Source organism: Vanellus vanellus (assembly GCF_965231255.1).
Source record: "Vanellus vanellus genome assembly, chromosome: 28".
Taxonomy (NCBI): domain Eukaryota; kingdom Metazoa; phylum Chordata; class Aves; order Charadriiformes; family Charadriidae; genus Vanellus; species Vanellus vanellus.
This window is the reverse complement of record NC_138933.1, coordinates 2,216,224-2,228,859: the sequence shown is the minus strand read 5'-3', so window position 1 is coordinate 2,228,859 and position 12,636 is coordinate 2,216,224. Positions and strand designations below refer to the sequence as shown.

Sequence of the window (12,636 nt, the reverse complement as noted above, 5' to 3'; positions counted from 1 at the left end):
TGGCGGTGGGCAGAGCGGGATCCCTCTCTCCCACCGACTCCTCGGTGGCCGTTCACTGTCTCTTTCCCGGCGAGACTGCGATGGGACCGCGCGAGCAGCCTCGTGCCGCCGCTCTTCTGCCCAGTGTTTCAGAGAGAAAAAGCATTTCTATAACCAAAATAAGGTATTACGTCTCTTTTTTTTTTTTTTTTTTTAAATAGTTTCTAAATGAAGGTGGCTCCTGTTAGGGTGGTGCTTGTCAGGTTTAGGTTGTGCTGCGGAGCGGGCGTTGGAGCCGGCCGTTCCCGGGGGAGGCTCCCGGCGGGCGAGGGTGCTGCTGGCAGCCCGCGGGGAGGGTCCCCTCGCACTGTTTCTTTCTTTTACCAAAGCCAAACTCTTAGAACCAAATATGAAGTTTCAGTCTTGGCCTTTGGGTGATAAGCACATTTTTCTTCACGTTTCATGTAGGAGTTTTTCCCGGAGGGGAACGGGATCGGGGACCTCCTGTTGCTCTTGCTCGGCACCAGCTCGCCGGCGGAGCTCGCTCTCCCCGTCCCGTTACCAACTCGCACTTCGTTTAGCAAAGCACTCGAGAAATCCGCCCTCGGTGAGATCTCGGAGCAGGAGCGGTGGTCAGCTCTAAGGTCCCTGAGGGGCGGTGGGGACTGGGCGCTGCTGCCAAGCAGGGGAGAAGCTTCTGGCTGCTCCGGAGGGATTTTCCCTTTTCGGACGGCGAGCCCCCCCCTGCCCCGCTCTCGGCAAGGCGGCGGCAGGGGCTCCCTGGGCCGGTGGGTCCCCTCCTTCGGTGCCGGAGTAGGATCCCGTCCCCGACCGATCGCATCTCCCCCTCCCTGCTCCCCCCCAACCCTCTAGCTTGAAAGAAAGTGTTAACCTTTCTGCACCGAATACCTCAGTTCGGAACCAGAATAAACTCACGAAACTTGAATAAAAAGATCCTTTTGAAGATCCTTTTCAGTATTCTACAGAGGAGAACTGGAAAAAGAGACTTGTTTACATTGCTGTCGAGTCCGCACTTGCCTCTTGCAGCTCTTTCCCTTTCTGGGAGGAATTTAGGCATCACTTTATCTCTTCTTCTCGCTGCTGGCCCTCGCCCTCCCCGCGGGGCAGGAAAATGGGTCCAAAGTCCTGAGCCGTCGTCTTCAAGGGCTAAAGTGCTTCTTCAGGCACACGGAGGGGCCGAGCCACGGAGGGGTTTGGAGCGGGGCAGACCCGGGGGCCGCGATGGCTCCGTCCTCTCCGGGTGATGCTCCGGCTCTCCCGAGGTCAGTCGGGGGAAAGCTCGGAGGCACCAGCAGAGCCGGGCTGTCCCGTGCGGCCCCTCGTGCCCCGGTCCTCGATGCCACGTGGCTTTAGCATCGCTGGCGGGGGACGGGACTCCACAACCATTTCACTTGAACACGGCTTTTTCCTGTAGCCAGGGTGAGAGCGTTCCTCGGAGCACACGGAGAATGCTGCTTTTCCTTCACCCCCCCACCCCCCCCCGAATTTTTTTTAGTATTATTGTGGTTTTCAGTTTCTTTGTTTAGAGAAGAAAACTGATCTCTCTTTTGGCCTTGTTTCTGTGCTACAGCGTGTTACCTTTGCTCAACGTGACGACTAAAACTATGACGAGACAATCAATGTGATCTCTGTAAGGGCTTCTCCATTTCTTCTCTGCAGCACCGTGCTTTATAGATATACGTGTTCTTTGCTCTCGGCGAGGATCTTTTTCTCCCCTCCCCTTGTGTCTTATGAAAAATAATAATAATAATAATAATAATAATAACGATGGAGGGAAACGAGGTTTCAGCAGCGCATCCGTGGTCTGGGAGCACATGGGAGGAAACATGGGGTGGGGTGGGAAGGGGGACGTGCGGCCAGTTTCCTTGCGGGTACCAGTCTTGTTCTCCTTTAACGCTGTATGTATACATTTGACAGCACAGCTTGACAATTTAAGTAATAATCAAAGTGTTTGGTAATAATGCATTATTTTGCTAAACGAGATTTGTGATGGTTTCCCTAGTGCATTGTAAAGAGGGATGGAGGGAAACTTCCGCTGCCCTGCCTGCTCCCCCCCCCCTCCCGACCCCCCCGGGCCGGTGGACGGGGTCTCCCCCAAATCTTCCTTCCCACAGACCTTAATGCCAAAGTTGGACCATTCCCGCTTCGCGTTCTGCCGGCGCCCGGCATCCGTTTGGTGTAGCTCTCACCAAGCAGCGACTTTTTCGGCTTCCCCCAACCCGCCCCGCCCCCCCCAGTGCTACTTCAATCTCTTGGTTTGGAATACGCAGGCACCGGATCACCCATCCCCTCCGCTGCCCCATCCTCTGAAAAAAGGAAGTTTCTCTCCGCCCCCTTGGTCCAAAGCACTTGCTTCAAGTAATAAGCACTTTTGTTAAAGCATGAGTCTGGATTCCCTTTAGCATCCCACGGGATAGAGAGCAGCAAGAGCGGAAGGGATAAGAGAGTGTCTTTGGTTTTATTTTTTCATTTTTAATTTAAAAAAAAGGAAAAAAAAAAAAGAAGTTTGTTTCTAGGGAATGAATGAACAAAGGGAAGTTGTGTTTTGAGAGAGAAGTTAAAAAAAAAAAAAAAACAAAACAGCACAAATACATTTCAACTCAAAAGGTGTATTTGCACTGCCATTGCTAGAGCAAGGGGCTGCCGGCCCTGCGGCCCCCCCTGAGCCATATAAACTGCTGACAAACACTGAATGTAACGGCCTGGCCGAGGGCAGCCCGGGGTTGGCTTCATTCTCCACGGGCACTTCAATGAAATTCAAAAATAACCTAACGATGGTGAGAATCTGGTTGGTGTTTCTTTGTTGTTGCTGTTCCCGAGCTGCAGGCAATTTGAAATATTTTCTTTTTCTTTAGGAAAATGTTCCCTCCCCACGTCCCATCCCCTCTCCCCCTCTGCCCCATCCCTGCCCCGCACAGAGCGAGCAGCTCCCTCCACCCAAAGCGAGATGCAGACGCGTAGTGCCCGGCCCCGTCCACCGCGTCCTGGGGCTGGAATCCGCCAGATAGAAAAGTAGCACTAAAAACAAAGCAAAAACTCAAAAAAAAAAAAAAAAAGGAACAAGGATTTTTGGTTGTTTTATTTTTCTGTTTGTTTGTTTTGAACACTCTGAGTGTGGCAGTGAGTCCGCAGCCGCCCCCGCGTCCCCCAGTGTGGGGCATGAGGCGATAGCGAGAAACAAGAGACAAACCAAAACAAAGAACAAACTGCAAAGACCCAAAAAACAATCTTTTTCTTTGATTTTATTCTGTCGTTTTGTTGGGGTGGGGGGAGCCCCTGCTCCCTCCCAGCTCCACCCCGAGGGTCCCCGTGTCCCCCCCACCTGCCACAGGGACCACGAACGGGGGGACCTCAGGGTCCCCCCCAGGCGCGTACGTCGGGGTCGGACCCGTGCAGACCGTCAGCCCACGCTCACCTCCGCCTTCAGTAAGAAACCAAAGGAAAAACCAACCCCTTCCAGTCAAGATACTCCCACGGACACGCAGAGTCTTTGGTTTGGGGTTTGTGTTTTTTTTTTTTTTTTTGTCTTTTTCTTTCCTTTTTTTCCCTCCTTTTCTTTGTTTCTTTGTTTTTCTCCAAGGACGCGAGGAGCTGTTCAAACCTCTTCTCCTGGCTGAATTTTTCTGGGCTCAGCAGTGCTGGGTGGTGCGTTTGAAAGGAGAAAAAAACAAAACAAAACAAAACAAAACCAACTCAACAAAGGCCGAGACTCGGCCGAAGCTTCGGCGGCAGCTTCGGAGCGGGGAGGCGGAGGGTAACGTATGCACGAGGCGAGGAGGGACCTGCCGGGTGGCTCTCTGCATGGCGGCTCTTTAGTTTAACTCCAAATCCTCGGAGTCGCGGCGTGAGGCTGGAACGGGACGGAGTGGGAGCCCCCGCGGGGCCGGGTGGGGAAGGGGGATGCGTCTCCGAGGACTCGAAGGCATCTGTAGCAAGCTCTGTGTCTTTACAATATCCTGTGTGTAAATGCTGCACCTCTGTATATTATGCACATAAACATTTCTTTGAATAAGATAGGACAGACCTCATCACCAGTCAGGTATAAACGACTCTTCCTCTTCTGTGTCTCGGTGTTCTGGCGTGCGTGTGCGTGCAAGCGGTTCGTGTGCGGGTCCGTGTGTCTGGGCGTTGTCTGAGCTTCCCGTGCAGGGAAAAAAAGGAGGGAAAAAAAAGAGGAAAATAGCCTTACTCGACCCAGTCGTATCGATATTGTTTGTCAACTTGAAAATAATAAAGTAAATGCATGGAAACCTCTAGCTGAGCCACGGTGCGTGACCGTGGGTGTGATGTTTCGGAGATCCAGGGTGCCGAGTGTCTCGTGCTGCGCATCCCGAAGCTCTGGGTCCCGCCGGGGTTTCTCCTTTAGCTGCGGAGGGCGGGCGGCAGCTGCCTGGCGCGTCTGCTCCTTCCTTCTGTCCTTTCTTTTTCTTCTTTTTTCCTGAGAGCCGTAGGGAGTGAATTCCTCATGGCTTGACCAAAACTGCCGTTTCTTTGGTGCTCTGCACTTAGTCTCCAGGGGTCCTCGGAGCCCTGGGGTTGCTGCCGGTCCCCGCCGTGCTGCCCGTCTGTGCGCAGACCTGCCGCGGGAGTGAGCCCTTCCGAGCTCTGCCTCCGGCGAAGGACGCGGATGGAGTCACCATTTCGGTCAGTCCGAGTTGGATAAATCGCGGTGGCTGTCCCTGCTGGGAGGAGAGGCCGTGGAGCGGGGACGGGTGCGCTAGGGGTCCTGGCCTCCCCCGGAGGGGGTCTCCTGTTGGGCAGGTGGCATTCGGGCACCTCGATGCCGGCAGCATCCTTACGTTCCTGAATTTTGCACTATGTGACATGTGGCCAGTTTAGGAGGGGGGAACGCGGAGTGGGGGGCGCTCCCCGGCTCCTGCCTGCGAGACTTGGGGGGGGGGGGGGTTGACCAGAAGGAAAATCAAAGATGCCATAGGCTGGTGGTGGGCGAGAGGGTCCTGACGCACCGGGAGCTACGGTGGGGGGAGCTCAGAGGGCGCTATGGCAAACCCAGAGCCTGTCCTTGAGAACGTTTTTCCTACTTGAAGGTACTAACCAAAACAGCTGCTTTCTTCAACGTGCCCCCCTCCCTGTGTGCCGGAGGTGGGCTGGGGGCCGGCCGGGGGGTTGCTGGGCGGGCACTGGCTGTGGTTGTGCGGGGAACGGTGCTTGGAGCCAGTTCTTGTCCTTCTGCACGCCAAGAAGCTCTCGCGTCCCTCGTCAGGTGCTCCTTCGCCCTTAGCGGCGTCCGGCCCCGGTTGTGGGGTGGGCAGAGGACAAAACCTGCCGCCTGGGTGGCTCTGCAAGAGGATTGAGCCTGAATTTCAGCCCTTCCCCAGGCAGGTCCTTGCCCCTGGTCACATCCTTGCCCGTCTCCCCCGGCCGTGCTTCCCCGCAGATGGTGGGCACACGCGTCCTGCAGCGTCCCGCTACGGCTGCCGTGCTCGGCAGCACGGGCTTGAAAATTGCACTGAAATTGTTATGTGCCAGTTCCTCCTCCTCCAACAGACTGGAATTTCTTTCTGAGCCCTCACTTTTTCCCCGCCAGCCCGTGTTCCCTCTCCTGCGCTCCCCAAACCCGCCCAGGGTCCCGTCCCCAGCGGCGAGAGCCACCAGAGCTTCTCCCTGCAGATCCCCGACGCCATCCCAAGCGCGGTAGAGGGTACGGCCGGGCTTCGTGATGCTTCCCCGCTCTTTCCAAAACTGTTGGTGTCCGGGAAATCTGATGAAAAGGCCGCAGGCATCGGGCTGGGATGTAGCATGAGCTGGGAGCAGCAAGCCCCAATGCGTTTGGGCAGCACTGGGCGTTAAGAAACGGTGTCTGTTGGCAGGGAGGATGCCGTGCTGCTGGCCAGAGACCTCCTGGCTCCCAGTGCCGGCGTTCCCTGCCCGCTCCGGGGTCAGGAGCATGGATATTAAGCGTGCAGGTCCGTGTGTCCGTGGGCACACACGTGCTCGGTCTCCGCAGGTGCTCTTCTTAGCTTTAAAGATTTCCGAGTCCTCTAAGACCCCTTTCAAAGTCTTGAAGTTATTCAGTAGGTTTTTCCCTTCCCTTTTCCTGCTTGGTACACGTGGAAGGGAGTTTATGGATATTTGCTTCATTTCTCGCCTGTCCTGCACCCAGGGAGGCCGAGGTCGGTAATGAGGGACTCAGCCCCTGTCCCCGCCACAGCCAGGTCTCGCGCCGGGCGACCCCACAGCCTTTCGGCCCGTCAGGGTTTGACATCCCTCTCAGACCGTATTTTGGTGCCCTCCTGCTGCTCCCGGGAGGCAGCAATGGCTCCTCTGCCCATCTCCTGTCCCCTCATGAGTGGCACAGGGGATGGGATGTGAACAGGTCTCGGGTGTCTCTCTGTGTCCATCTGCCGCTGTGCCAAACGCAGGGAGCGGGCGATGGCGCTCGGCAGAGACGCTCCCGGGCGTCCCCGGCTTCCCCTGCGGGGGCTGCAGCCCACCCTCACTCCCCGCAGGGCCGGGGCAGCTGCAGGGACATTCGCCCACCTGTGGCATCACCGTCCCTGGAGCCTTGGGCACCCTCGAGCCTTGGACACCCCAGTCCCTGGCGCTGGTTTTTTGGCTGTTTCTGACCTTTGCAGGGAGCAACGTTCCCTGGGGAAAGAGCAGGAGACGGTTCCTCTCCCGGCTCCGTCTGCCCCGGGCACCCTGAACCCCAACACTTCGCGGGTGCCCGGGTGCGAGACCACCCCAGGCACAGGGTGTCCTGATCCCCCCGTTTGCCCCGCGCCGGGCTGGGTCGGCTGCGGCCGGGCAGGAGCTGTCAGAGCCGCAGGAAGAGCCGTTGTGGGATGGGAGAGTCCCTTTCAGTTTGTTTGTGGGGTGGTGAGATAACGAAGAGCTGCTTTAATTTGTGTCTTCTCTGCACTGTTCACACCTACCTCTGGCAATAACTGGGCTGGGGCGCAGACCTGGGGAAATGCTTTCTCGCCCCCTCGGACGTGCAGCCTCAGCGCCGGACCAAGACAGCGGCGCATGTAGCGAGCGCGGCTGAGCGAGGACGGGAGCGGACGGGCTCTGCCGGGATCGGCTGGACGTGGGGACGAGCGTCCCTCTCCCAGCACGGGGTGGGTCGAGGGGGAACGCGGACCCGAGCGAGACCCTTGCCCACCAACCCCACGCACTCGGTGTCTGCGTGTGCCGACCCCACACGCTCGGCGTCTGCCCCGCGTCCCCGTGTAGCAGCCGCTTCATCTCCTCTGAAGGTATTTTTACTTTAACCCCCCGTCTTCGTTCCCCTCCAGTGCACTGAAATGTGGAACCTGCTGAGCGAAAACCAGCGTGTGGCCGTGCTGTTGTTCGTCAGCGGCAGGGCCTTAATTGGCAGTCGTTCTTGCTTGTGGACCTTTAACATGGATGCCTTCGTACTTGGGCAGGGAGGGAGAAGTGAGTGCATCAGCTCGAGGGGACGGTGCCCGAGCGTCCCCGCAGCGAACGCTGTCGGCGCCGTCCCTGGCCAAGGCAGGGTCTGTGCTCCGTCCCGCGGCGCTGCCGTGTCGGCGGTTGAAGCGTCTCCCTCCCGTATGTCGGTGCTTCTTCCTTCAACCACTGGTTCAAAGCACAAAGCGCGGGACCGGGCGGGCGGTGGGGTGAGGAGGGCTCTGCTCCCCGGGGGACTCGCGGCCCCTCACCCCTCCATACACCTGCCCCCGTGGAGACCCGCCGTAAGTAGGGTAGAGTTTTAATGTGCAATTTAAAAATTAGGAAAAAAAAAAAAAAAAGAAGAAAATAATAAAGTATGAAATCCTCCCGGGGCCGTTGCGGCGGCCTCGAGGTGCCGGGTGCCTTGGTGGGCAAACTGAGCCATGTCCCCCTGAGCTTGCTGGTTTCTCGCCCTTCTCCCAAGAGCAGGCGCCCCAGAGCCCTGAAATCGGTCCCGACCGGCGAAGCACTTGTCTCTGGGTAGAGGAAATTGGAGCGAGCAAAGAAAAAAGCCCTTCGTGTCATGCGAGGGACACACAAAGCAGTTCAACGTCCCATCCGTCCCGTCCCCCCCCCCCCAGTTCTAGGGAGTGAATATGAGTCGATACGTAGAAGAAGGAAATCAGCCCAAGAAGCCATCCGTCCCCGCAGCACAGACGCTATCCTGTCGGCCCCCTCCTTACCCCCGCCTGAGCCTAGTGAGCGGTTACTTTTGTCTCGGATGTTCCATATATGTATTTTCAGAAATCCTGCATCACCTTTGGGGAGGGAGGGGGGGGAGAAAAGGAACTAAAAAGAAATTAAAGAAATAAAAAGAAAAAAATTAAAAAAAAAAATTAAAAAAGCATTCAGACTTGATCTATTTTATACGATGTAAGCTGCGACCAAGTCCTGTTATTCATATTGTGGCTTTGAATCAATTATGTTTATTAAAATGCTATTGCTTCTACGTGCTGTCATCCTTTCTCTGCGAACAGCCGGTCTGGGGGGGAGCGGGAAGGGGGAATGCGTTTGACCTCACCCCTGGAGCCCGTGTGTGCGAGCAGCCGCTGCCATCCTCCCACTCCCAGGGGAGCACTGGGTGCCCCGGTCCCCCGGGAGAGGACACGGGGTGGGGAGGGGACCCCACGTCCCCTCCCAGCAGGGCTGGGGGGGCTGCACAGGGATGAGCCGCGGAGACTCCCCAGGGTGGTGAGTGTCATGAGGAGGGGGAAAGCCCAGTCCTGGGGGCGCATTCGTCACCCCCGCCATCCTGCCATCCTTCCAGCTCGGCCACCGGCGGCTCCAGCCATGGTTCCCCGCTCCGGTGGGCAGCGGGGACTGAGCCCCGGGGCCGGTCAGGGCTGCAGCCACACGCGGACATGTCCCTCGGCCAGGGCGATGCCCAGCATGATGCCGCTGCCCAGCAGGAACCCCGTGTTCTGTAGGAAGAAGCGGCCCCAGGTGCCCTCACCGGTGTCCTCAGCGCCTCGCAGCACCTCGGGGAGCTGGGGCAGAGCGGGGGGGGCGCTCAGCGGGGCCGGGGCGAGACCCCAGCCCCACAGTCACCCACCCCGGCCACCCCCTCACCATGTCAGCCAAGGCCACGTAGAGGAAGATGCCGGCGGTGACGGTGAGGATCCAGGGGGTGAGGTGGGACGCGCTCTGCCCCACGGCCACCCCCGCTGCCGCCCCCAGGCAGGAGAGCAGCGCCGAGAGCAGGTTGAGGAGCAGGATGGTGCGAGGGGCCGTGCGTGCCCTCAGTAGCACTGCCAGGTCACCTGCGGCAAGAGGAGGGTGGGTGGTGGGGTTTGGTCCACGGGGGTGCCGCGGCTGTGGCCGGGGGGGACTGTCACCTACCCAGCTCGTGGGGCAGCTCGTGGCAGAGCACGGCCAGTGCCGTGCTGAGGCCGCTGGAGAGGCTGTGGGAGAAGGCGGCACCTGCGGGAAGAGGGTCCTTCGCCCCCAGACCTGCACCGCCCCCCTGCCCCGATGCACCCCTGTCCCTGTGACCGCTGTCCCTGTGCACCCCTCGTCCCTCCGTCTCCACCTCCCCCTGCCCCTCACCGATGGCCAGCCCGTCCGTCAGGTTGTGGACCCCGTCCCCCAGCACCACCATCCAGACAATGTCAGTGGCCCCGGGGCTGGGGGGCAGCGTGGGGCCATGGGAGTGTCCGTGGGGCTTGAGCTCCAGCTCTGGATCTGGTGCCGTCAGGTGTCGCAGCTCGGCCCCTGCGGTGGCAGAGACACGGGTGGGTGCTGGGGCCGGGGGGCCGCGGGTGTTGCGGGGCACGAGGGGCTCTTACCTCCCTGCGATGGTGCCAGGACCCCCGCGGCCACGTTGGGGGTCTCTCCATGGGAGCGTCCCTGGGGAAGGCAGAGGCGTTGGGTGCAAAGCTGGACCTGGTGGCAGCCCCGCGCCCTCCCCGGCACCCACAGCTCTCACCGCCACCTCCCGGCTCCGCCGCAGCATCCCCAAGAGCAGCTCCACCAGGAAGAGCAGGTAGATGCCCCCCAGCACCGCCAGCCCCTGCAGCACCGCAGCCCCCGGTTCCGCCGGCGTCTCCTGGTGCCTCCCCTGGGCCTGGACACGGGTGACCCGGTGGCTGAGGGGACCCGGACACCTCGGAGTGTCCCCCCCCAGTGCCTCGTGCCACCTCTGGCCCCCGAGGTGGGGGTACCTACGTGGGGCCAGAGGTGGAGCAGGGCGTCCCCGCAGAGCGTCCCCACGGCCAGCGCCACCAGGAAGGACAGCAGCGAGCGGAAGAAGCTGCGGCTCAGCAGCGGGACGAGGACGACGGCCAGGGCGGAGGGCAGGCTGACGAAGGTGACGGCCAGGAGCCCCCAGCCCAGCGCTGCGGGGTGCGTGAGACGGGCACGGCCGGGCGCAGGACCCAGGGGTGGGGGTCCTTAGGGATGGGGACCCCGGGACTGTGGGGTGGTGGGACTGTGGGGATGGAGGATGCGGGAGGGGGGCACTCGGTGCTGCAGGGATGGGGTGGCAGGGACTGGGGACACGGGGACCAGACGCTGGAGGGATCCAGGGGTGGCAATGAAGGTACAGGGGACCTGGAGAGCTGATGCTGGAGGAGCCGGGGATGGGGATGCGGGGACAGGGTCCAGCTGATGGGGGACCAGGGACTCCAGGTGCAGGGAGAGGGGCCACGGGACCAGACGATGGGGGACAGGACAGGGATGGGGCTGCAGAGACAGGGGACGTGGGGACAGGACACTGGCGTAGATGGGGATGGGGATGCGGCGACGGGAGACCCGGGGAGCGGCTGATGGGGGACCTGTGGCCGGGGCAGCAGGGACAGGGGACGCAGGGACGGATGACCCGGGGCCGGGGGCCAGGGAGGGGGCCCGGGTTGGGGTTACCTGGCCACAGGGCCCCCCCCGGGGGAGGCAGCGTCACCTCATCGCTGTGCTGGATGCAGACGCGGCTGTCGATCTGGTAGAGCAGGGCCGGGCAGAGGAGGGTGAACTGCTCTGGCGTCAGCTGGGACACCGAGTCCAGCCCAAAATTCACCAGCAGTTGGGTGACATTGAGGCACTGGGGGGTGGGGGGAACTGTGAGTGGCATGGGGGGGGGGGGGGATGCTGGGGCTCCCTGGGTCCCACGGAGCAGATGGGGCTCCCCGGGGGCTCCCCGCGTGTCACACCACCCCCCCGGCCCCGCTCACATCATGGTGCGGGTGGTCGGCGCTGGAGTGCTCCAAGCCCAGCACCCTCCCCAGCAGGCTCAGGTCCGGCTGGGGGTGCAGGGGGGGGCCACGGCTCCCGGGGGGGGCCCCGGCCCCGGGGGGCTTCGTCCAGCTTCTCGTCGGGGAGGGCTGAGGGCTGGGAGAGGCGAGTGCGGATGAACCCCCTCCCCATCACACCGGGGTTTGGGGGCAGCCCCCCACCCCAGGGTGCGGGCGAGGGGGTACCTGGTGGGCGGCGGGGCGCTGGGCGCCGGGTCCCCGCCGTGCTCCCAGAGGGGGTGGCGGTGCCGGTGCTTCTCCTCCTGCACCTCCAGCAGGTCGAGGTGGCTGACGTGGCCGTGGCCGAGCTCCTCGTGCTGGATCTGCACCACCTGCACGCGGCCCAGCCCCAGGCTGCCCAGCAGCCGCGCCAGCCCCTCGAAGGGCAGCGTCCCGTTGGCCCCGTACTGCCCAAAGAGCTGCTGCAGGTAGTAGCCGTGCTCCTGCGCCGCGTCCTCGGGCAGCGAGAGCTCCCCGGTCCCCCCGGCCCCCAGAGCCAGCAGCCCCAGGACCCCCAGGAGGAGCCCGCGGGGGCCCATGGGGACGGATCCTGCCGGCAGCGGAGCTGGGGGAGAGGGGGACACTGGCATGAGGGCGGTGGGGGCTGTGGGGTCCCCAGCACCCCCCCCAGCCCCTCCCAGCCCATAGGGTCCCTCCGAGCAGCCCTGGGTACGCACCCTCCTGCTGCCTGTCCGTCCGTCCGTCCGCAGGGACGGCTGGAAAGCAACAGGCGGCATCAGGGTCACGGCACGGGGACACGTGTCCCTGCACTGGAGCTCAGGGACACCCATGGGGGGGCCGGGCAGGGCCTGATGCTGTCCCTGTGCCCCCCACGGGACCAGGTTCCCCAGGGTGGGTGATGGGGGGGGGTTATGGGGACAACACTGGGGGGGACACAGTGACACTTGTCCTTGAGGGGAGGTTTTGCAACTGGGGCGGCTTTTGTGTTGGGGTTAATGTTTCACCGGGCGGGATGATAACGCCAGCGGCACCCCCAGTGGGGCGCTCACACCCCCACCCCACCTGCCCGCGTCCCCAGCGCACCCACCCGCAGCCTGGCACTGCCGCGTCCCCCCCCAGCTCCCGCCCCACTGCGGGGGACACGGGAACATTCCTGCAAGGCGATGGGAAGCCCCAAACCGGGGGTAGGATGGCCACGGGGACTGTCCTCCCCCTTCACGTGGGACTTGCCAATGCTGCAGGCATGGGAAAAATCCCGTGACTCCAGGAGCTGGCGCCCCACTGTCATCCCCACCATGGCATGAGGTCCCACAGGTGCCCCCACCTTCACCAGAGCCGACCCTCCACTCCCGCTGGGGTCCGTCTCGTGGTCCCCAGCATCATCCCCTTTGCGGGGCCCCATCCCACCGGCTGCAGTGCCAGCATGGCCCACGCCCCCCCAGTGCCCCCCCTGCGACCTCACCTGGGGCCACGCTGTGCCGATGGTGGGGGCCGGGGGACACGCCACTGACTGGCC

The 12,636-nt window shown here is 61.6% G+C and overlaps 1 protein-coding gene across 1 annotated transcript; it reads right to left on the bottom strand.

Annotated features, from left to right (window-relative positions):
• Positions 1 to 6,979: 6,979 nt before the first annotated feature.
• Positions 6,980 to 11,698, bottom strand: SLC39A5 (solute carrier family 39 member 5; the record flags this gene model as incomplete). Its single annotated transcript, XM_082496509.1, has 10 exons — positions 6,980 to 8,924; positions 9,007 to 9,197; positions 9,277 to 9,357; positions 9,484 to 9,648; positions 9,723 to 9,783; positions 9,863 to 10,000; positions 10,102 to 10,271; positions 10,795 to 10,969; positions 11,100 to 11,256; positions 11,322 to 11,698. 10 exons carry the CDS (start codon positions 11,696 to 11,698, stop codon positions 8,775 to 8,777), a joined length of 1,665 nt encoding a protein of 554 aa, XP_082352635.1. The 3' UTR covers positions 6,980 to 8,774.
• Positions 11,699 to 12,636: the final 938 nt, after the last annotated feature.